Source organism: Solanum lycopersicum, chromosome 7, assembly GCF_036512215.1.
Source record: "Solanum lycopersicum chromosome 7, SLM_r2.1".
Classification (NCBI taxonomy): Eukaryota; Viridiplantae; Streptophyta; class Magnoliopsida; order Solanales; family Solanaceae; genus Solanum; species Solanum lycopersicum.
Genome location: NC_090806.1, coordinates 54,095,463 through 54,120,470, shown reverse-complemented (window position 1 = coordinate 54,120,470; position 25,008 = coordinate 54,095,463). Strand labels below are relative to the sequence as shown.

At 32.5% G+C, this 25,008-nt stretch overlaps 2 protein-coding genes across 4 annotated transcripts; both read left to right on the top strand.

Moving 5' to 3' along the window:
• The first annotated feature begins 6,735 nt into the window (after positions 1-6,735).
• On the top strand, positions 6,736-13,560 carry LOC101258674 (phospholipid:diacylglycerol acyltransferase 1-like). The gene is made up of 7 exons (XM_004243678.5): positions 6,736-7,596; positions 8,128-8,350; positions 8,532-8,815; positions 10,124-10,448; positions 12,010-12,269; positions 12,638-13,131; positions 13,212-13,560. Exons 1-6 carry the CDS (start codon positions 7,184-7,186, stop codon positions 13,119-13,121), a joined length of 1,989 nt encoding a protein of 662 aa, XP_004243726.1. The 5' UTR covers positions 6,736-7,183; the 3' UTR covers positions 13,122-13,131; positions 13,212-13,560.
• A 4,002-nt stretch (positions 13,561-17,562) lies between these two features.
• Positions 17,563-24,162, top strand: LOC101258973 (alpha/beta hydrolase domain-containing protein WAV2). 3 transcript variants are annotated; one of them, XM_010325715.3, is made up of 8 exons: positions 17,563-17,977; positions 18,830-18,865; positions 19,000-19,078; positions 19,177-19,231; positions 19,316-19,432; positions 20,881-21,045; positions 22,786-23,047; positions 23,776-24,162. In XM_010325715.3, exons 1-8 carry the CDS (start codon positions 17,740-17,742, stop codon positions 23,793-23,795), a joined length of 972 nt encoding a protein of 323 aa, XP_010324017.1. In that variant the 5' UTR covers positions 17,563-17,739; the 3' UTR covers positions 23,796-24,162. The 3 variants fall into 3 exon arrangements, with proteins under 3 accessions (XP_010324017.1, XP_004243727.1, XP_010324018.1); XM_004243679.4 differs by having other exon boundaries at positions 23,677-24,162; XM_010325716.4 differs by having other exon boundaries at positions 23,636-24,162.
• The last annotated feature ends 846 nt before the right edge of the window (positions 24,163-25,008 follow it).

Genomic DNA, 25,008 nt, shown 5'->3' with positions numbered 1-25,008 from the left:
TAAATGATGAAAAAGATTATGAAATTTAAAGCCAACTATAAGTCAATTTGAATAACTATACGTCACTCCTCTCAACCTTTACACAAGAAATTAAGAAAAAATGTTGACTTCTAGAAAACTTTAGCTTAAACTATTTTAGTAGTGAGTTTCAATATTTTGAATAGTCGTAGAGATTGTGCTTCATATCTTCCTTACACCAATTATTTGAATAGTCATAGAAATTAAATTAAAGGGTAAAAACCACATTTGAACTTTAGAAAGAATGTTTTATTAGTGTGAGGAAATCTCATCTTCTGTAGCTAAAATCTTGGCTTGAATCTCCTCGACATTGTTCTTAGCAGCTTCTAAAACAGCTTCAAGACCCTCTCGCTCTCCTTGTAAAATTGCTAGCTTCCGCTTAACCTTCTTTAGCGATTTCTTGTTAGAAGAGACATGTTTTGCCTTCTCACCTTCCTCTACTTTGAATAATTTGAGACGCTCTTTGGCATTGGAAAGCAGTCCCATCTTCTTGTCTTCATGCGCCTTGTCAACAAAATTAGAGTGTTCTTGATCATAAGAAGTAGCATGATCAAAAAGAGAATCTACCAAGCCTTTTAATGGTGAAAGATCTAATAAATTCATCTCACTCATCTCCTTGAAAATCTCATAAATATCATCTTTGTAAGATGAAATATTGTTTAGAGAAGTTCTAGAAAGTTTTCCAGAAATCTCTTCCCAAAGACCCAAGATGTACTTCCTTTTGTGATTGAACACCACACCTCTTCCTTCGGAGACAGACATAGCACCATTAATCTTGGGAAGAACTTGGAAATCTCATTTGAATTAGGAGCCAAACCCTTTTAAAGTTTGGCCACGACAAGTAGACGATGACTTTTGATCTTTCTCGATATTTGAAATTGATTTTGCCTTAGGTCTCAATATCGCGGTAGACTCTTCGCTAACTTGTGGCCTTTCACGCGGTGATCCTTGTAAATGTCCGTCAGCATAAACCTACAAATGAAAAGGGCTGGTTAGAAAGGTCATTTCATTTTATTTATTTATTTATTTATTTTAAAAAAATTTATAATAAAAATATATATACCTTGTCACTCTGAATTGTCAATGATCTAGAAGGCCTATCGACACTTCGGACTTCTACAATTTCAGCCCCAGATAGTTCAACTCTTTGCCTCTTCCAACATCGATCCTTGCTAGTTTTTCTTGTTTCTTGAAGGGACCGTTTACTAGAGAAGAGAAATTGGGGGCATTTCTCTTTATCGGTAGGAGTATGAACCAGCTTTTTCTTAGATGCCTTAGGAAAGTTAAGCTTCTTACTTTGATGTTGGGGAGCAAGTCATGTCTTGACTTTTGAAAGTGTTTTCTCGATATCTTGACTTTTGACTTCTAGAAGGGTAACGAATTCTTACCCTGCTTTTTCCACCATAACATCCAAATTATCCTCAAGAAAAATTCCATAGGACCTCTCCGTCCAAGATGAATATTGGGTGGTATAAAGCTTCTTTGCAGAAGCTACCGCAGGAGGAAATGTCGCTTTAGACATAGTCACACGTGATACACAAATGCGCCAATATCTAAGGCCTTTATCAAGTGACTCAACACGAATATCATTTTCTAAATAGCCAGGATTATCTTGATGAAACCAAATTGGCGACTAAATCAGTGCGAACAATATGGCTCAATGACAAAGGAACCTCCCCTCCTCAATGGAAGATAATTAAAATGAATTCTCATAAAATAAGCTTGCTCCAACTCTGATGATTTTTCATCATCAATATAATAAGTTGGGTAAGGCATACTAAGCATGGTTGCATTCCATACAATGTTCTCCCCCCGATGAACACGCTTTCTTGCCTCATCTTTGTCAAAATACTTTGCTGCACCTTCTCCAGAATATACCACCATTCGTGGTAGAGAAGGTCCACTTAAGCGGATAGTGTGTTTTGAGATAATAAGCAACCCAACCATAGACATAGTGAATGGGAAAACAAACTCTAACATGGTCCAACTGTGAAGAATTTGAAATTTTATTTAACCCATGATATATACTTGTTAAAACTGGAATCGCAAGGCTAACCCTTTTACCGCTCACCATTAAGCTCGCTATCTTGAAAGTCTCAGGTCGAATGAAATTTCCTTCTTCAGACGGAAGTACAAAGGCACATAACCAACATGACAAAAAGACCATCAGATAAGTCTCAAATTTTTTATGTTTCGCTCAAGCTTAGAAAATACCATCTCTTGAATACTTGACCATGTATTTATCTCAGTAGGTATTTCGCCTGTAGGATTATGAGTAGACGACAAATGTCGAGATTTTTTCTCTTTTCTTGGGGGAGCTAGCTCATATTTGAGATCTTTCTTGCACCAAAATTGTATTCATTCATTAAAAGAGACTCCCATATTACCATGATTTTCCTCTTTAAGGTGATGAAAGGCAACAAACATATATTCACAAGTTCGAGGAAGAAATATTTCCCTCTTATCATTAAATCCTGTAAGTTCAATGGAGTTTGGTATCACTTCTTCGTAAGGGTATCCGTTAATTGGCAAACCACCAAGAATATGCAAGTCCTACTGGGCGTGCCAGAATTTGTAGACAATAAAATTCGCGTCGAGGAAACAATAATCAAGAACGGAAAATTATAGAAACAATCAATTGTATTATTTCAAATGCGAGTGTTACAATCTCTATAATTCCTCTGAATTCGTCTTTTCAAATATAAATTCAAGGGTTTAAAAGCTTGTTCTTGAATATATGATGAACTTGAACTTGAACTTTATTTTGATCTTGACTTTTATTTGAATTTAAGGGCTTCGAGCTTGTTCTTGAATTCGGTGGTCTTGATCTTGATCGTTCTTAAACTTGAATGCTCTTAAACTTGTAGCTTTGTAGAGAATTAAATGACGTTTGTAACACGGAGTTTCTCTAGCTTCTTGTTTAGAATTTTCCATCCCTTTTCTGAATTATGAGGACCCCTATTTATAGTTTTAGAATAGAGGAGTTGCGATTGAATAGGATTCCGTTCAGCCAATCAGATTTTAGTAACATGACATTTGGGTTTTATGGAGCGGGCTTGTCATCTTTGACACATGTCATGATTCTATTGGTTTTCTTATTTGACTTGACATACCACATCATCTGCACACGTGGCGCCAAGATGGGCTCTAGAATAAGATCGGATTGGGTTTAACAAATTGGGTTCATCCAATGTAGCCCAAATCAATTATTTTAGACTTTAATTAAATCCATATTTATTGGACTTAAATATTTAACTCAATTATATCAATCCACAATATTTATTTGAATTAAAATATTTATGAAATCAATATAATCCGAATTATTTTATAAATTTATGTTTAATAAATTTTAAATGAATATACTTATATCATTCGGTCAAAACAACTTGTGTGGTTTTTGATGAAGCTCCAAAAGTGAATTATGAAGAAATAACCCTAGTTGAGGACCTAATACAACATAAACTTGAAGAAGAAGAACAAGAAAATAAGGTAAAATCAAAATAAAAGGTAAACACAATTCACATACAAAAGAGATATCTTCAAAAGAAGAAAATAAGTCTATAACAAACTGAAATATATCAAACCCCATAAGAGTTGCAAGAAGGAGCCTAAGGAACCTTGCAACTTCAACTAAGACGCTTGAAATACCCAAACAATTAATATATTGATGTAGCATTAGTTGAGGTGTCAAGATGAAAGATATTACTGTTATTCTTACAATAACTTATATTTATGAAGTTAATGAACAGAAACAGAAACAAAAATAAGATGAAGCAGAAAATAATATAGAATACAAGAATTAATCCGAGTCCATAGAAACTACTGTGTGTCCTTAAGAAATTTAATCCCCTCACTGTATCCAAGGTTATGGATTAATTTCTCCCAAGATAAAACGGATTAAACCTGTTAAAGAAATAGCGGTACCTCAAACTTCTTTAACTTCAACGAACTTAAGAACAGCAACAAGTCACACAGACTCAGTCGATCGACACTTTGATTTTATTTGAGAGAAAAATAAATGCAGAGAAAGAAAAAAATTTCAGTGATTAAAAAATCAAAAATTGACTTCCTTTTATAGCCATTTTCAGCAAGGAACATGTCTGTTCAGTGAAATCTGTTCAGACCCATTTTATCCAGAAAGTTGTGTCTTTTGGAAAAAATAACAACTTTTCAAAAAATTGTGTCTGTTAGGAAAATAACTACTTTTTGGAAAGTAACGACTTTTCGAAAAGTAACGACTTTTCGGAAAGAGTAACAACTTTTCGGAATGTTACCGTTACCTGCAAATTTATAAGAAATGACTTTTCATTTGCACTTTGCAAATGACTTTTCATTTTCTCTCCAAAGTAGTTCCCTCACTTTTGATATTTTCTCTTTTCTTTTCCCATTCACACTTGCTAAAACCCAACAATTACCATCTTTGAAAAAACTTCAAAAGATAGGAATGAGACTTATACAATAGAGGTTAAGATCCTCAAAGAGCATTGACATTGTGGTGTATCAAATTAAATCGATGTCGGGTGAGTGTTAAAAATTCATCACCAACTTGATTAACATTCAAGATATTTTAAAAAAGAACCGAATTCATTCAAGAGTAATATATAATTAAATGAAGAACTCTAGAACAAGCGTTCTAGATAGAGAGAGATTCAAAAATATTCTAACTGTGATAATTCTAGAATTAAATAATTGGAGGTTATAGTAAAATAGTAATATCCTAATTAGACCTTTCAATCATCGCCTATAAGAGATGACCGTTTGAGTTGTAAATAAGCAACACGTGACTAAGAAATAAAAGAAAAATGTTCAGTTGTGAGAACAAAAAACTTATAAGAACAACCGAATCTTTGCTTTACAATAATAAAATTCAATGTATCAATTAACAATAATAAAAAATGTAGTTGTTATTGATAGAGAATTTTCGTAATATATAATTGTGTAATTTACATTATTTAAACTAACATTTACTTGACAAATATAATGAAATCATCAAACTGTTTTTAATTAAAAGTGAAAAAAATTTCAAATTTCAAAACCAACCATATTGATATTTGACTAACTAACGTCACTCCTTTAAACCCTCCACAAAAATCTAAAAGGAAAAACATTTAACTAAAAACCATAATAAAATAAATACAAGACAATAATAATCGTTATTTTGACAATATTTTAAAAGCGTTGGGGAAAACATATAAAAAATGACGTTTAAAACTGAAGCTATACATTGAAATAAAAATTTCTTTTCTTTTCTTTTTTGTAAAGAAGAACCTCAATATAAGTTTTCAATATTTTGCTAATGTTTCAAATATGGAAGTTTTGGTAAATAATAAATATTAAATCATTATTTTCAATATTGAACTTCAATATTTATAAATAATGAAATATTTATTATTTATGATTTGACTGAAATCAAGAATATGTCTTTTCCATTATAAGTATGTTTCAACTTTTATTCTTTGTATATTGGTTCAATTTTATTTATAAAATTATCATTATATTTTAATAAATAAAATTATTTGACATTTACACTAAATAGTACACGAAAATTAATATAAATACCATCGTTATGAAAAAAATGTTAGCATTAAATAAATTAAATGCAATAACTAACGTAACTTGGGTTGCATCAAATATTAAACAAAACAGAATAAATTAATTTAAGAAATTCAACGTTTAGTCAAATGAGCACAACTCTATCTTAAGCTATTCTAGTGGAGAGTTCCAATACTTTGAATAGTCATGAAGATTGTGCTCCCTATCTTCCTCAACCAATATTTTAAAATAATACATATAAAAAAAAAGCTACTAGCAACAATATTTTCTCCCATCTATATTAAAATATAAGTTATTGAGATTTTAGAAAAAATTATATGGTTAAATAAATATATATTAGGTAGTTAGTTATTATAATTATTGTTTTAGTTAATTAATTATCGCTTGCGATTAATATTGACTGATAATTATGTGAATTGAGATTTTTATTTTGTATTATTCGCATATTTGTATTAGTCAAATTTTGTATAATATAATAAATTTTGTATGATGTAGTTTTGTATAATATAATTTGTATAACTACTTAAAGTTCAGATGTTTAGTTGTATAAATTCGTTATTTCGAGTTTATTTTAAAAATAACTCAATTATATAATGTACCTGTAAATTTTATAAATTTACCCGCGAATTATATAATTGAGTCAACTTAAATTATAGCTATAATTTGTAAATATGTAAACTATAATTATGAAACATAATTAAATTTAGGGATAATGCACAAGTATCCCTCAACCTATGCTCGAAATCTATGTTGGTTGACTTTTTTTTTAAGGTAGTGTCACGTGGGTTTAAAAGAGGCAGAAAATTATTTATAAAATAAGTTCAGGGGATAATGGATCTTACTATAGTAATATAAGTGTGTTTTTGAGATTTTTGGTATTGATTGAGGACGTACTTATGCATTTTCCCCTAAATTTATTATCATGGCCGGCTATTTGCAAAAATTTCCCTTTTTTATGATTTATTAAAGGAATTTATTCAAAATTCAAAAAAATTATCAGTAAGATTTTTTTTATACTTTCCTTTCATTTATTGAAGTTTTAACTATTTTATAAATGTAGGTTAATATGTTTTGCATAATTAGAGTATATTTAACGTGCTCCCCTGTTGCCCCAGTCTTTTAATTTATAATTATAAAACCCATCACGCACCGTCCATTGACCTCAATGATTGAATCGACGGCTGAGAATTAAGAAGAAAGAACATCAGGAATCTCCACGTGTCACCTATGGACCCCACCTCCCATCTCTTCCACCTTCTATAGTTTTCTCCGCTTATATTCCTCCCCTGCTCCGATCACCCCACCCCCTACAAACCCCTCTGTAATTATTCATACAAAACACTAATTTCAAGAAAATGGGTTGTTTATTGAACTTAAACTAGCTTAAATTTGGTATATTTTTGTTGTTCTATTTATAGAAAACTCTGTTTTTTTTCTTCTTCTTCTTAATAATAATATATAGTATTTGCTTGCTCTGACAATATATATACATATACAAGTGTATTTGTATATGTATTTACAGAGCTAGGGTTTGATTCTTGAGATTTGATTAGCTTAAGAGTGAATAAATAAGCTGATTTTCAGTCACTCAATAAGTTCTGTAAATACATACATGTCAATACTAAGGCGTAGGAAAGGCACAGAAAACAAGAAAACAGAGCCGGAGTATGAAGAATTTAAGGAGAAGAAGAGTTTGAGGGAGTTAAAGGGGAGGGGAAGATGGAGTTGTGTGGATGGTTGTTGTTGGTTTGTTGGTTGTATATGTTGTATATGGTGGTTATTGTTGTTTCTTTACAACGCAATGCCAGCATCTTTTCCACAGTATGTGACGGAGGCGATAACGGGGCCCTTGCCGGATCCACCAGGAGTCAAATTGGCTAAGGAAGGGCTAAGAGCTAAGCATCCCGTGGTATTTGTACCTGGGATTGTCACTGGTGGACTTGAGTTGTGGGAAGGACATCAATGTGCTGAAGGTTTGTTTAGGAAGAGACTGTGGGGTGGTACTTTTGGTGAATTGTACAAAAGGTTAGTTAGTTAGTCTTCTTCTAGTCCATCAAATTTGTACTTTTTTAGAATGTTCTGGAGGTTGATTACTTTTTATCAATGGATTTATTGACTTCAGGGTAATTACGTGAGTAAGGTGTTCTTAGTTATTGATGGAAAATGAATCGAAAGCTGAAAGATTCAACCTTTACTACTTTTTTCCACAATTCCTTGTGACTATAGTTGGCTTTTCTTTTTGTTGGTTTTCACTAAAAAGATCAGTGGATCTTGGGCTGGTGGGATTTATGGCATTTATTCTGCGAATTCGGATTTTGAGTTAGGCAAGTAGGTTTTTTCTAATTTGTTTTTGAAAAAATTTCAAACTCTTGCCATTAAGTAGAGTAGGCTAATGTGGCAGCTAAAGTAAGTGTTGGTGGTAGGGGAGTGACTTATGCTTCCTTTTTTATATATTTCCTCTTGAAATTTGTAGCAAATATTGGATCTTATGTCTGAATCTTCCGCTTCTACACTTTTACTTATGAAGCGCCTTCTCTTTGTCGAAATAAAATGCAGACCTCTTTGCTGGGTGGAACATATGTCACTTGATAATGAAACTGGATTGGATCCTTCTGGTATAAGGATTAGACCTGTCTCTGGGCTTGTAGCAGCTGATTACTTTGCTCCAGGTTATTTTGTTTGGGCTGTTTTAATTGCCAATTTGGCTCGCATTGGATATGAGGAGAAAAACATGTATATGGCTGCCTATGATTGGAGGATCTCATTTCAGAACACTGAGGTACTGTGAACTCTGAAAGAAGCATATGCGCAGTTTTCTTTGTTATTCTGATGTTTTATTATTTACTAGTCTATGTTTCCTTACAGTATCTGACCCCGAGTTACAGAATATGTGTATCTGCACGTCTAGCCACTACCTTTGCAAAATGATAACCCATCATTTTTTCTCTCAAAATCTGTAGGTGCGAGATCAAACCCTAAGCAGAATTAAAAGTAACATAGAACTCATGGTGGCTTCAAGTGGTGGGAAAAAGGTGGTTATAATTCCGCACTCAATGGGTGTTCTATACTTCTTGCATTTCATGAAATGGGTAGAGGCGCCAGCTCCAATGGGTGGAGGAGGTGGATCAGATTGGTGTGCTAAACATTTAAAAGCAGTAATGAACATTGGAGGACCCTTTTTGGGTGTCCCGAAAGCAGTCTCAGGTTTATTCTCAGCTGAAGCCAAGGATATTGCTGCTGCCAGGTTTCTCTCTCTTCAATGAATAGTTTGCTTTCTATTAAAATAACAGTAATTATGTTGCACTCTCTTCTTTTGAAATGTCTAATTGTTGAGATAAAAACTCGGACACAAGTTCCGCCGAACCCAGTAGCTTTTGCTCAACCAGTGTGTTTGCATTAATAAATACTTAATGTGTACAAATAGTAAATATAGAACCCCGTTATTAGCACTTCATCGTACTAAAATCCAAAACTCATAAAGTTGTAATCCTGGCTCCACCTTTCTAAGTGGTTCTTGACGTTCACTGTAAGATAAATTGTCGATAACATACAATTCTTATACTATGATCAAGTTCCCAACACCAAGGTCCTAATAGTTTTGGCTTCTCCTTCTCATTTTTAGAAAAAATAGCTTATCGTTATACTTTAGGGTTCAGAAAGGATCTTAACCTTTACCTGTTGGCTATTTTTTTCTACCTGCAATCAGGTAAACTATACTAATGAATAAAACTCACATGATGTAATTCAAGGGAGCATTTCTGTGCAGACCTCCCAACTGCATTTCACAGTAAAACATGGCCATACTTCATATGTCTATAAAGGGTCTAACAAGGAATATTGTAAAAATCCACTTCAACTTCTCAGTTTCTCTTGTTAGGTTCTTCCTCATGCTACTTACTAGCTTCTTTCTTGATTCTTCTTCGTCTGAATTAATCACTGTTGTGGTCATCTTTTGTCATAGTTGTAGAAGAAGGTGTTATTGGTCTTCACTATGTTTTACTGCCGCGTATATTTTAATGAAGGAATTCGTTGCTTTTTCTATTTCTTTCCTCTGTATAAATGGGGAGGGTGAGAGGGATAGAATAGAAAAGATATGGAAATAAAATTTGTGCTCCAATAAGTACAAGAGCTACTAAACCTATGTTTTAGATAATGTTTTTAGCATTCCTCTCCTCTTTCTCCTTCTTGTTGGTAACCACCTGTGAGGTTGTATATCCCGACTTCGCTCGACTAGAGTAAGATGTACCACATTCTTGCCCGTAGTGTTATGTTAAACCTTTTGTAGCCTTAACAAATCTAATTAATTTCCTCTATGATACTATTCTGAAGCTATGTTCTTTTGATCATCTTATCTGTTCTAGTGAGTGTGTTTGCATCTTTTTCTCAAGGGGAATGTTTAATGCACATGCAAGACAGTGATTGCGTGCACAAGTATGTTTTTTTGCTGTGTGCAAGAGATGTGTTACCACCATTGACTAACCTGGAGTTTCCAGCCTTTCGTTTATCTGCGAGAGGCATTGTTGAGCTAAAGTAGAAATTGCTCCTTCTGCAGGTCTATGGCCCCAAGTTTCTTAGAAAATGAAATGTTCAACTTTCAAACTTTACAGCATGTAATGCGAATGACTCGTACATGGGATTCAACAATGTCAATGATACCTAAAGGTGGGGACACAATCTGGGGTGGACTGGATTGGTCCCCTGAAGAAGGCCATGAATGTAATGAAAAGAAGCCAAAGAATAATAGCACCCAGACATCAGAGAGTGACAGGACCAGAAAGTCGGCTAATGCTACTCGTGTGAAGTATGGAAGATTAATATCATTTGGGAAGCATGTAGCTAATTTGCACTCATCAGAGATTGAGAGGATTGACTTCAGAGTAATGTTCTTACTTTAATTTTGGATTTTAACTAACTACTATCTCTAGGGTAAAAACTTACTTGAACGTTCACGTTCCTAAATAACATTATGACCCATTAACAAAAGTGTGGAAAGATGCTTAGACCTAAATCCTGACATGCCGACCCAAAAAAAAAGGTACCAACAGGCTGTCACAAATTTGTTAAATATACAAATAATCTTTTTTGCATCAGCTTCCCCAATGAATATGCATCCTTTGCTCTACTTTCTAATGTAGAGGATGGGAAAGGCCTGGTGAGATGAGACACAACTGGAATAAGAAGAGAACATTTTCTCTTTCATACAAGTTTGAAGTTGGATGTAATACCTTATCCCCCCTCAAAAAAAAAAAAAAAAAGAAGTTGGAATTCCTCTAATCCTAAGTAAAACTTTCAAGTATCTCTGAGTTCTTTCAAGTTAATGTGGAATTTCTGTATCGAGTTCCATTGTTTTATATGAATCCTCTCCTGCAGACTGGTGTGTTCTGCATCTCTGCACATTTCTAAGAAATAAACACGTGAACTTTTTTTACTATTGCCTATTCAGAGTCTTTTTCTTCTTTGACGTGTCCAATATCCACTAAAGCTCAAAATCTCCCCTAATTAATGATCAAGTAGCCAAAGCAGCAATAGAACAGCTATTACTATGGGCTAATGAATGCCTCGAGTATTCTTGCATCAGTCTTATAAATGATTGCATGGATCATTTTTCACTCCTTTGATAAGGTCGTACAATTTCCAATCCAAAGGGAAAAATCAGACAAAGAAGTCAATAGCTCTTTACAATGTGTAAAAGCAGATTTTAAAGTACTACCAATGGTTAGTTATCAAATTGATGCCATATTTTTGTAATTTGAGATCCATTGACTAGTGGAGTTCATTTCTGAAGTCTATGAGTTATCAGATAAGACATTTGGGGTAGTGCATTTTTTCTTTTTCTTATTAGGACATTTCCTAGTAGTCTCTCACTGGTGGATGACATATTGTTGTGCTTGGTGCTGCTATACGGAGATCAGGATAGTCATTTGTCTTTCAGAGTGAAATTGTTGATTTGATCAGCTTTCAGAAAACATAAGCAATTAAACCAGTCATTAGAGTAACTTACATGTTAAGTGCACTGCTATCTTTCACAAGGAAAAACTCTCTGCTGTCACTGTGTCCAAATAAGGGGAAAATGCAGAAATTATTTGGCAAATCCTGTTGCAGATTAAAGTGGTTTTAATACATAATGCATCCTGAACCTGAAGAGGCTAGAATTGCACATGGTATTGCAAATTACCATGAATTAACAGTTATTCCAATACTAACATTAAAAGGAAACATTATTCCAATAGTCCATCCCGTTTTGAGGTACTCTACTATCTCCAAATCAGTTTCTCATGTTTCAATATACGCTTAATGACTTATACTAGTTTGTTTGTGTCTACTACTGCTTGCTTAAACTTCCACATGGATAGGTTATCTGAAACAACTCCAGATGTTGCATTTTTACTTTCTGGTTTTAGTTCTAACTTGCCCTCTCCATTGTTCGGTCCTCCCCAGGATGCTCTTAAAGGTAAAAGTCATGCCAATTCCACTTGCCGTGATGTGTGGACTGAGTACCATGATATGGGTATTGGAGGTGTCAAAGCTGTTGCAGATTACAAAGTTTACACAGCTGGATCTGTTTTGGATCTTCTTCATTTTGTTGCACCAAAGTTGATGAAGCGTGGTAGTGCTCATTTTTCATATGGAATTGCTGATGATCTGGATGACAAAAAATACGAACACTACAAATATTGGTCAAATCCCCTGGAAACAAAGTAAGCTTCTATAGTTCTATAGAAGTATTCTTGATCTTTGTCATGCTCTTAGGGCAGCTCCTCTCAGTCATCTTCAATTCATCAATGTTTTGTTGTACAACATGGAAATTAAAGGTGAAATTTCAGGGTTCTAGGGAGTGCAAACATATTTTTTTTCTTGGAAGTATTGGTCCATCTTGTTAACATTCTCTATTAGTTTCAATCCCAAAGTTCCAGTTTGGCAGTTACTGTTCACTTCTTCCTTTGTCTGTAATTGTTCATAGAAGAAACTGCAAAATATGATCCTCCTTGACCTTGTTCATTATGTGTTACAGCAATCTATTTTGGCATATTTATAGCAAGTTTTCACTGTGATGTTCCATTTACAGATTGCCCAATGCACCAGGGATGGAAATCTTCTCAATGTATGGAGTTGGAATCCCAACTGAAAGAGCCTATGTATACAAACTAAGTCCTGGTGGAGATTGCTATATTCCTTTCCAGATAGATACTTCGGCTGAGGGTGGAAGTGAAAGTCCTTGCTTGAAAGGCGGTGTCTTTCATATAGATGGAGATGAGACTGTACCTATTCTAAGTGCAGGTTACATGTGTGTGAAAGGGTGGAGAGGAAAGACCCGATTTAATCCATCAGGCATCCGTACATTTATAAGAGAGTACAATCACGCCCCTCCAGCTAATCTTTTAGAGGGAAGGGGAACGCAAAGTGGTGCACACGTTGATATAATGGGAAATTTTGCACTTATTGAAGATATCATTAGAGTAGCTGCTGGGGCTACTGGAGAAGACCTGGGAGGAGATCAATTATACTCGGGTATTTTCAAGTGGTCTGAAAGGATTAAACTGAAGCTTTAGATTTCAAATGGTGAGATTTACGCCATTTCTTTCTTACAAGCTTTAGATTGGTGCTATATGTTTCTTAGATAGCTGCTTTTGTATCTGCAGAATTTCATGGGTGCAATCAATTGGTTTGAGGAACTGGTGGTGCTCTACTATACGTCTTGCTTCTCGTCTCCTGGCTGAAACATCTGCTGTATACTTGAAACAATAATACTCTGGGAAACCTGAAGCTGCAAATGTCGCAGGAAGCATGGATGTATAGGTAAATTTTGGACATAACATTGATTTTTTGCCTGTAATTATATGATCCTTGATAGCATAGTGTAGTCTGTAGACCTAATATTGGAGCACAAGTACTGCATTTATATGTTCAATTATTACACAGCACACAAGGAGGGACAAGTGTATTTCTATCGTGGGTTATTTGAAATTTATAAGTAAATATTTACTCATAGGTTTTGTTTTGTCCATCTTCAAAAATATTTAGAACAATTGCAGACAAACGCTAGCTCATTATGTTCAAATCACTCGTTAAATGCCTAACTCAACCAATTCTTTTACTAATTGATTTAGAAGGAAAAAAATGTGACAAAATGGGAATTTAGATTGTTCTTATTTGTCTGTTGCGCCTAAAATGGTTATTGCTTGTGTAATGATTCATTATGGTTGGGCTCTAGGTTCTCGGACCCAAACAATTGACAAATTTAAAATGAAATCGATATGAATCTTAATTAATTAAATTTTGAAAATACAGGTATCGGATACTATATGTTGGCATTAAAATTATACTGCCTGAATTGAAAAAGGAAGGGGGAAAATGAATTTTTAAATATACGAGTAGAATCTTATAATATTAGTCCGAACTTTATATATAAATATTAGAATATCTATTAAGTATACATGAAATTAAATTGTAAATCTGATCACCAACCGTTGGTCTTTATCTTCAATTTCAAATTATAAAGGTTTTTTTTTTTTGGTTGTAATGATGTGGAATTCTTTGGGAAAAGAAGTGGTGGCCTTTTAAAAGAAAACATGAGTTGTTTGCTTTTTACAACATTCCAGATTTTTTTAGCAAAAAGTGATATAATAGTACTACTCTTATTTTACTGGCTAAGGGCGGAGCTATAACCACTTCAATACACTTTGTGGAAAATTTATATATATATATATATATATATATATATATATATATATATATATATATATGTCAAATTCTACGTTTAAAATATATATAGAAAGTTGAATATTTTTGACAAAAATTGATGCAGTGATAATAGATATTCATTTGAATTAAGAAAGTGTTAACTTCAAATCTCAAATAGTGCAATGTTTTTCCACACGCCATTATCTGACATTACTTGAGTAAAAAATAAGTTATTTCGTAATTTTATTTTAAGTAGATATGAGAGTTTATTTTAAAATTAAAATAATTATTCTTTGTTCCTTGTACCAAACAAATTCTAAGAATATGAATACTTTTTTGGTTTACGTACACTAATTTAAAAGCGATGAATAAAATGATTATTTAAGTATATCATTCTTTGAAATAGTAAAAGTGAATATCTACTTTTAGTATGTAAATAAAACATTAATTAAAAAAAATTATACTATCATAATAATGATAAAGATTTTTTTCATTTGATAATAACAATCCTACATGAATTCAGGGGCGAATTATTAAGGTCATTAGGGGTGTCATGCCATTCATGAGCGTCGACGAAAACTCTATTTATATATAAATATTTATACACAACATATGTATACATAATATAGTGAACAAAAGTATTCTTTGCCCAGTGATAAGCCCTCTACTTAGAGCCTGTTTGGCTCAGCTTAAAAGCTGGTCAAACTGACTTAAAAGCTGGTTTTTGACTTATTTAGTTGTTTGGCAATACTCAAAACAGCTTATTTTAAGCTAAAAAAAACTTATTTTAAGCCAAAAGTTAAAAGCTGGGGTAGGGGTGCTTTTTTTTTTTAAGCTTATAAGTTGTTTTAAGTTGACCACATTTTTATCTTTTTGTGCTTACTATTTTTGTACAATCTCCAAATTACCCATATAACCCTAACATTTTTTTCTTCCATTTTTTCCTTTTCACGTTTGACATAACAACTTCAGCACTTTTATCCAAACGCATAACTGCTTATTTTAAAAATAAGTTTCAGCACTTTTAAAAGTACTTTTTTAAAGCTGCTTTTATTAAGCCCATCCAAGCGGGCCCTTAGAGCCTGTTTGGCTCAGCTTAAAAGCTGATCAAACTGACTTAAAAGCTGGTTTTTGACTTATTTAACTGTTTGGCAATACTCAAAAAAAAACTTATTTTAAGCCAAAAGTTAAAAGTTGGGGTAGGGGTGCTTTTTTTTTTTGCTTATAAGCTGTTTTAAGTTGACCACATTTTTATGTTTTTTCCCTTAATATTTTTATACAATCTCCAAATTATCCATATAACCTAACATCTCTTTCTTCTATTTTTCCCTTTTCACGTTTGGCATAACAACTTCAGCACTTTTATCCAAACGCATAACTGCTTATTTTAAAAATAAGTTTCAGCACTTTCAAAAGTACTTTTTTAAAGCTGCTTTTATTAAGCCCATCCAAACGGGCCCTTAATGACTCTTAGTTCGCGGGATCAATTCTAGCTAGCAGCAAGCAACCTTTTTCTTGTTTTAATTTTTCCTTTTTAGTGCAGGCAACGTTTCTATTTGAAAACTACAAGGCACATTTTCTTATAATTTTTCTTTTTACTTATTTTAACTTAGTGTTAATCAATAATTGTCTTTAACTAATTTAATTTAATTCTTTGATTTTTCTATTATATGATTAAATATTTAAAAAAATATTCTCTTCACCGTTGAAATCCTAACCCTTCCTTTAAACTTTTGAACAACAAAAATTTATCATTAGTTAAAACTTCAACCTTTCGCCCATCGCCCAATCCTGCTCTCTCATCTAGCCACAAGAAGAATAATTCATTTAATCGATCAATCTACTGAGCATTAGAGATGAATCCAAAATTTGAAGATTTTGATGCACCAATACTATCTTAATTTAGGTAGTTAACAAAACTTTTACTATAATTAACTAACAATGTAGTATTTGATTGGTAAGTAACGGCTCAAATATAATTTATAAGCTAATCTTAAAATAAATATAACGAAATAAAATTGAATTATATTCTCACGAGTGGTTCTTCTGGCTTGTAGCAACTAAACAAGGGCACCCCTACGCTTCTTATGGGGGCACTGTTGATTATATCCTATCTTATGTCAATTTCTTACGATATTTTATACATATATATATATACGTGATTTTTTTTTGAATTTAACTGATGCATGTGCGCCTTTATCAAATCATGTGGGTCCGCCTCTGCTTGGCACCCAGTGACTCTAAATCCTAGATCCGCCTCTATTAACATGATTACCATAACAAGCAAAAATAAATACATCTAAGTAAACCTAAATCTATAACGAAATTATATTTATATTTAGTAACAATTTAGAACATGTTTGGATGTGCTTAAAAGCTAGTCAACCTAACTTAAAAGCCAGTTTTTGACTTATTAGAGTGTTTAGCAAATATGAAAATAACTTATTTTAAGCCAAAAGCTAAAAGCTAGGTGAGAGGTGTTTTTTTTTCCAACTTAAAGTATGTTGACAGTGTATATTACCTTTTTATCCTTAATTCTATTTTTTTTTATTTATTTTTTTTTATTATTATATTATTATTATTTATTACTATTATTATTTTATTTTATTATTATTATTACTATAATTATGAGTATTATTAATATTTTATTATTTATCATTATTAATATTATTATTACTTATTTTATTATTTTTTGTTATTATTATATATTACTATTACTATTAATAATAATATATTTTATTATTATTATTATTATTATATTATTATTATATATTATTATTATTATTATTATATCATTATTATAACTATTATTATTATTATTGTTATTATATATTATTATCATACATTATTATTATTAACATTTTATTTATTATTATTATTATTTATTTTATTACTATTAGTTATTATTATTATATATTATTATTATTATTTATAAATAATTTGTGATGATAAAGAAAATGTGAATGATAGCAAAATGTAATTATTTATGGATGCATAATATTAATTAATTTTGTTTTATTTTATAAGTATAAAAATCTTAAATTAATCAATTTTTATCATGGTAACAATTTTTAAGAGCATTTTAGATATTTTGATTAAAAAAAGTGTTTACCAGCACTTATTTGCCAAACACATTAACAATTTTTTTTTAACTTCAACACTTTTATCCAAATACATAACTATTTGTTTTAAAAATAAATTTCAACACTTTCAAATGAAAGTATTTTTTAGAAACTATTTTTATTAAGCCCATTCAAACGGGTTCTTAATTTAGAAATATTTAATTAAGTCTTAATGAAATAAAATATTGAAAATAAATAAAATGGTAGAAGCAGGAAAGTAACGCCGTGGTGGGATCGGTGGTGAAACAAAAAGGCATATCAGTGTAGACATGAGGAGTTAACAACCATTACACAAGAATTTCACTCATTTTCCTCCTCCAATTGCTACTGTCAATTCAAAAAAGCTTAGCTTGAGGGAACAGAAATGGTGTCGTACATGAGCTTGTTGCTGTACGGAGTGGGAGGAATAGTGGTCGCCGGGATGGCAATACTGGTCGCCTTTCAGGAAAAACTTGTATATGTTCCCGTCTTACCTGGACTCACTAAGGCATATCCAATTACTCCCGCTCGACTTCGACTCCTTTACGAAGATGTTTGGCTCAGATCTTCAGACGGTGTTCGTCTTCATGCTTGGTTCATCAAACTCTTCCCTGACTGCAGAGGTCTCTCTTAAACTGCCTTTTCTTATGTTTTATCTACTCTAATTACACCAGATGGCCGTAATTTGTTTTCGATTTGTCATTTTCATCCATATTTTTTCAAGTTACTAGTGAACTTGTGGATGATTTTTGACCTAATTTCACTTGTACAACCTTTTTAGTTTATGTTTTACCTGAATTGTGCGAAAGAATGGATTAATGTTTATAGAAATAAGAGTTACTTTTTGAACGGAATAAGATTGGTTGATGCGGTTTTCTGATTTGTTCCTCAAATTTACTTGATAAATGATTCTTTGAGTAATTTATTTGTGCAAATGAGCTATGTTGTTCATGGAAAATGATTAATTCCTGGATCCCAAGAGTTTAGAATTAGTTGGTACCTATGTCTGCCAATAGTTTCGACAAAATCTAGTGGGGGCAAACTGTTAGAATGCTGCTACAGATAGATGCACATCAACATCTATCAGCGGAGATTAAAAATCCTGATTGTAAATTAGTGTATATGATAGTGGTTATTATGTTGCCAAGGCAAGAAGTATGGATGTGGTGGCAGGGTTGCTAGTTAACCATCTATCAGAGCAAGAATTGAAGTCAAATGCAATATCGGCATTCACCTTTGAACTCCAAGTCAGTATCTCATTTGAAGTTTTAAACTAATATATTTTCAGTACAGTTAGCAACCTAACCACCTAGCTGGAGCATGCACAGCTATGATGTTTCCGCATTGTTTTCTACTGATGTAGGAAGTGGTGCTTACAAGGATTTTAAACTAATTTGGATGTGTTGTCCACATATGATTAGTTTTTGTTTGCTGGTTAGCGTAATTTATGCTGAGATACTATTTTGGTTCTGCAGGTCCTACTATCATCTTTTTTCAAGAGAATGCAGGAAGTATCCTTTTGTTATAATGTCTTCTTGAATGATTGCAGACCTTCCTTTTCTTAATCTTCTTCTTGCACTCGTGTTGTAAAAGTCAACTTTATCTCTTTTGGTTATCCTGGTTATCCTTTACTAATTAATTGCAGATATTGCACATCGTCTTGAAATGGTTCGCATAATGTTACAACGTTTGCAATGCAATGTTTTTATGCTTTCTTATCGAGGGTATAAATCATTTCCCCTTATTTGTTAGTTTCCTGTCTGTGTTGTCTTTGATTAAACTAGTGTCTTTTTCTTTTTCTAATAATTTTGTTGTAACAAAGTTACGGAGCCAGTGATGGATACCCTTCTCAACATGGAATCACAAAGGATGCTCAGGTTTTGTTAGCTTTCTCAATTTCATAGATTTTGACCCAAACCTTATTTTTGAAATTACATAATTGTGCTTGTCTTGTTCAATAGGCTGCACTGGATCATTTAGTTCAGAGGACCGATATTGACACATCAAGAATAGTAGTCTTTGGAAGGTCACTTGGAGGAGCTGTTGGCACTGTTCTTACCAAAAACAATCCTGACAAGGTAATGTAGCAATTTATTTTTCTTTTTGTCATGCTGTTACGTCTAATAATGTTATAAAGCCTGATTATCTCTAATTTGTTTAGTTTCCTTTTTACTCCTTAAATTTGAGTTCAACATAGGTTCCATCACGGAAAGAGAATTTATAGTACTTTGTCAAGTTTCTTTCAAACTTATATGCTCTATGGGTGCTCTTGGCTCCACCTGGTTGAAGTAAATAACTTTAGAGGCACTCTTTCGAGCTTGATAGGAATACAAGCTTTCAAGCGAAAACTAAACTAATCTGAGTTCATCACCAGCATGAGAGGGGCAACTTATAAATATGACGAAGAAAAAAAGAACTATTTCTTTTCTAGAATAAAAACAAAGCTGCGTTTCTTTCCCTTTAGAGTAAAGAGAAATCTCTTCTGCACCTAAACTATTGACCGTAAGATAAGTTACTAGCTTGTAATATTGTAGATGTCTGATTTAATTCCTTTTTTTTTTCACTTCTTCAATGGATGAGTTTAGGAGAATGTTTGCTCCCATTTTTCTCAAATAAAATAGAAGTCCATATAATCTTATGATGTTAGTCTCTTGGGTGTATAACCTCTACGATTTATCTCATGACGGTGATGTTCTTTAAGTACATTATCCTCTTTTGCGCTATTTGTTCATTATGTAACTAGAAACTTTTGATGTGCTTCTAGTATTGAGACCCCATCAGAACCCGAGTTTGTTTATCTTACTCCATTTCCACATACTTTAATCTTCATCCAATATTACATCCAGTTCATGCATACAAGAAGAGTTTGGTATCTGAAAGAATGTAATAGTAGTCGAATGTTCAACAGAATCTTTATTTGTATTACAGAAATCATTAATTCCACATGCCAAGTGAAAAAATCTCCCTTAATGCAGTTCCATGGTTTGATGTGAGTGACCCAACGATCTAGATTTGGTAATTATATTAGTATTCATCAGTTGATCCCGCGTTTCTTAGATGATCCACAAATTGATATGCCTTGATTCCCGCGTTTCTTAGATGATCTACAAATTGATATTCCTTGATTATGGTTTTCTTGTTTGATATTCAAGTTCCTTGTTTATGATTTTCCTGTTTGATGTGTGAGGTGATCAGTTTATTTTTGAGGTTTTCCCACTGCCAATTACGTATAGTTGATTAAGCATGTTCTGGGTCAAGCTGCATAGAATAGAGTCTGTCTATTTTGTTTAGGGGAATCTATATGAACCTCTTTTTTGTTTCTTTCTGTTCTGTGTCTTTATCTTTCCGGGTTTTATTCCAAACTTTTCTGTTCCAAGGTGTGTAACTTGTACATGTGTTTTGACATTCAAATCCTAGTTTTCTTTCACTATCGTAGGTTGCGGGGCTCATTTTGGAGAATACTTTCACCTCTATCCTGGATATGGTTTTTTGACATTCAAATCCTAGTTTTCTTTCACTAATGTAGGTAGCTGGGCTCATTTTGGAGAATACTTTCACCTCTATCCTGGATATGGCAGGAGTTCTCTTGCCATTCTTGAAGTGGGTCATTGGTGGCAGTGGCTCAAAGGGTTTCAAGCTTCTTAACTTTGTTGTTCGATCTCCATGGAATACCATTGATGTCATTGGTGAGGTGAGGATGCATCTTTATAACTCTCTCTGTCCCATTTGAATTGACTTGAGTTTACTTTTTCTTCAGAGTAAACTTCATTTTTTTTGTTTTATTGAGTATACTAAAGGTAGAGAAAGTTGTGAAGATGTCACTCAAGTTTGTAAAGTTTAAGTTAAGTTCTTGGAGGGATAAAAATTATGTTTCTAGCAAATAGTTCATAATTTTTAGGATGGACTAAATAGAACTGGGTAATTAAGTTGGATTGAGGTAATATATTTCATGGTTTGACTAATAGCGAAGTGTTTTAAAGTAGTAACGTGGATAAGTCATTTCTGATCCTTTTTTCTGAGTAGGCATTTGGCCATGGAAACTAAATATTTTTCACTTTATTTGGGATTTCTGAAGTTGAAGTTGAAGATGGATTTGTGTATGGTTATAGCTTTTGCAAAGAATATTTGGTTGCTAATTTTCAAAAAAAGAATATTTGGCTTCTTGAATGTTTCTTTTCCATAGAACATGAAAATAATGAAATATGATTTGTACCCCTCAATTTTTAAAAAATAGCATAACCATCAAACGTAATGAATTTACATGAAACATACAATCTGATTTCTCTATAAGAGTAATATCTCGTAATGGATAGTCATATAATATCATAAATAGGATACCACGTTTTTAAAAAGTGAATCTTTGTAGAAAAAAAGAAATACAGAAATAGTCAGCTGGCTCCATTGATTTTGTTATCTACATTAACATTGGACCAAACAGACATAAAAGCACCAACAAAGTAATGGAACAGAAACTCTCCAAGAAATGAAAACCAGATCATACACAAAGCAGCCTAATTATCTACATACCTGTTTTACCATTTCAAAGGAACACAAAGAAAAATCAAAATCCAAGAGAAGTAAAAACAAGATTTCATAAGTAAAAGCACATACATATAATCAATGTTTTAACCTCCTATGTAAGCACTCATTTCAAAAAAATGCATAAAAGAGTGATACTTAATTTAGGCATGTTGCCAAGCAATTTCTTAAGTTCTGTTCTTCTTATAATTTCTTGGAAAGTGATCACTTGGATGGCTTAATAAAAACAAACTTTTTATAAAGTTCTGCACTTGTTAAAATTCCCTGGCTAGTGGCTGATTTAAACGGTCATTTTTTATAAAAACAAAACATTTAGGGCATTTTTTTTTTTAAAAAAGAGAAATAAATGCAATGGTCAAAAGTGAGATGGAAATAAGTGAAAACAAGTTTTGAGGTGTTTTCCGAATTTCAAATATAGCTTCAAGTTGTATTTGGAATTTTCATGGTTAATTGATGATTTTCAGATGAAATTTAGAAAAGAAAAAAGTGAATAATTCTGACGTATTCATTTACTATGAAATGCACTTGAATTGCATCTCAGTTGTATATTTGTAATTTCATAGATAAGATGCGATTGATGTGATATTGAGAGATCTAGTCACTGTTCTTGCACGTTTTGATAACAGCAGGGTTTCTTATCGACCATGAATCTGTATTTTATTATAGTTGCCTGAACCATCTTAGATTTTATTTTAACTTTGTGAAATAACTGTGTCTGCTAGCCTTTTATCTATTTATTGTTAAGTTGCTAGAAGCTGGTCGAAATTATGTTCTCTTCCCCCCTTTTTCAGAAGGAAGCTGGTTGTAATTATATTTCTGGCTTTTGTTGTCCTTGTTATGTTCAAGTTAGCTCAGACGTCTGGCTTATGTTATCTGATTGTTTTGAGTGCAGATCAGGCAACCAATCCTCTTCCTATCTGGATTACAAGATGAGATGGTTCCACCATTCCACATGCAGATGCTGTATGCAAAGGCAGCGGCACGTAACAGGCAATGCTTATTTGTGGAATTTCCTAGTGGGATGCACATGGATACCTGGTTGGCAGGTGGTGATCATTATTGGAGGACAATTCAGAAATATTTGGAAGAAACTGTCCCAGAGAAGAAGGATGATGAATCAAAGAAGGATTCCGAACTGTCCTCTAAGCAAAATGGTTAGTTGCAGATATCAACTTCATCTGCTATTGTTCTGCTATCTTTTCTTTGTTATATGGTTTTGGGCATCTTAATTATCGTCTAAGAAAATATTTGTGAAAACACAGATGATAAATCTTCTTTGAAGGATATTGTTAGTTAGGGTTCTAGAGGCTGCAATCCTTCTATATACCTGGACAGTCGGCCCCTTTTAAACTGTCTCGAAAAAAAAATTGCTCTGTCGAAGACTGGGTCAAGTATGACTGATCCCTCTAGAAATCTGAAAGGAAGTCATGTCCTATTTTATCAGCCTAAGGAATAGTCCATTTTGTTATGTCTAAAATCTATTTTCAAAATTAACTCATAAAATAGTATTTGGAAAAGACATTTGAGAGTATGATATCCAACAGGTATCTAATAATTCATAGAACAGTAAATGCTATAAATTCTTTTGATTTAGCTCCTGTTATAGCTCCTTTCTGAGACTACAAGATTGTTAAAGTATTACCTTATCCTGCTACCTCATATATCCATTTATCTTCACTTTGTGGATCATTGTTTCTCACTGTGTTGAATTTGAAAGCTGATGAACTTCAATTCTTGTCTAGGCTAATCGTGGCTGTTTGGTTTGTGATAATATCATTTGCAGTATCTTCAGATTTCGCTGCAAGCTGAAATGTTGAGTTTCAGGCAGTTCAAATGTAACTTTGGATTCGAGGATTCAAATACATTTCTTTTGATGTTGCAGTGATGAAGAGCAGTTTGTGATATCAAGGGAATGGAAGTGCATCCTTTCAAATATTTATTCTTCTGATGATATTTTTTGGTGTCCTATTTTCAGAAGGTAAAAAGATGTGAAGGGTCTTGATTTATACTGCATCTCACTAACAATACTAGGGTGTCGAAATATAGGTCCAGCTGAGTTGTTTTGTATGAATAAGGATCCAAACGTAAAATGGCAACTCTCTACTAGAGAGTGATAACAGGCGGAAGACATTCTTTCGTGTGAATGGCTTACTCTTTATTTTGGTGTGATGCTTTTTCTTCCAAAGGGAGTTATAATTTGTGAACTTCCAATCTATGTATTCAAAAACTTTCCTAAGTTATTACGTACACACCAGGATTTTCAGCTGAAGGACTTGTTCGTATTCAAATTTCAACTATAACTTGCATAATATACCATTTGAGGAAAACATCACGGCTTGTAATTTAATACAATACGTACTAATGTTTATTTAGTCTCGTTTGCAAATATGTCTAGGCTTCTTTTTAGCTATGGATTTTGAAGCTTCAAAGTTTGACTTTTTGTAGTATATTCCTTTAAGTCCAGTATTATTTGTCATGATTTCTATTTTTAGAGTTAAATTATAAAAACTTTGACTAACATTTTAAGATGCATTTTTTCATCATATTAATATATGAAAAATTGTAATTTATAGTACTTTTCATATAGTTTTAGAATATCTAGTTTTTTTGTTTAAAATATTGAATTAATGTGATTTATTTTACTTATGAAAATTAGTCAAATTAATTTCCGATAAGCGCAACATGACAAATATTTCTGGACGGAAGAAAGTATTTTACTTGAAAACAATGTGATGTTTATGAGCGAAAGTGATTAGTTTTTGGGAATTTGAAAATCGGTTAATATTGTAATATTTAATTACTGAATTCCTCATCTCACCTCATTCCAGTTTGGATGGTTGTTGCTTATTGTATTATTAGTTTAATACGATGTTTGCTTTGATTGTTATTTGAATTTTATTGGATTGTTTGAATTTATTGTTTTTGATTGTTATTTGAATTTTATTGGATTGTTTGAATTTATTGTTGGATGACAATTAAAAGTTTCATTTAGTGTACACGATCAATTTGTGTTATTATATTATTATTTTAATCTTTTTTTAATTTTTGTCTTATTTGTTAATAGTATTTATTTTTTACAAAGTAGCACTCGCTTGTATTCTATTTGTGTTATTAT

Excerpts from the sequence above, each read along its gene's own strand:
- LOC101258674 (XM_004243678.5), top strand. The coding sequence starts at position 7,184 with ATGTCAATACTAAGGCGTAGGAAAGGCACAGAAAACAAGAAAACAGAG. Across the intron at positions 8,816-10,123 it reads AAGGATATTGCTGCTGCCAG|GTCTATGGCCCCAAGTTTCT; the intron begins GTTTCTCTCTCT and ends CTCCTTCTGCAG. Across the intron at positions 10,449-12,009 it reads TTGAGAGGATTGACTTCAGA|GATGCTCTTAAAGGTAAAAG; the intron begins GTAATGTTCTTA and ends GGTCCTCCCCAG.
- LOC101258973 (XM_004243679.4), top strand. The coding sequence starts at position 17,740 with ATGGTGTCGTACATGAGCTTGTTGCTGTACGGAGTGGGAGGAATAGTG. Across the intron at positions 17,978-18,829 it reads ACTCTTCCCTGACTGCAGAG|GTCCTACTATCATCTTTTTT; the intron begins GTCTCTCTTAAA and ends TTGGTTCTGCAG. Across the intron at positions 23,048-23,676 it reads ACTGTCCTCTAAGCAAAATG|TATCTTCAGATTTCGCTGCA; the intron begins GTTAGTTGCAGA and ends TATCATTTGCAG.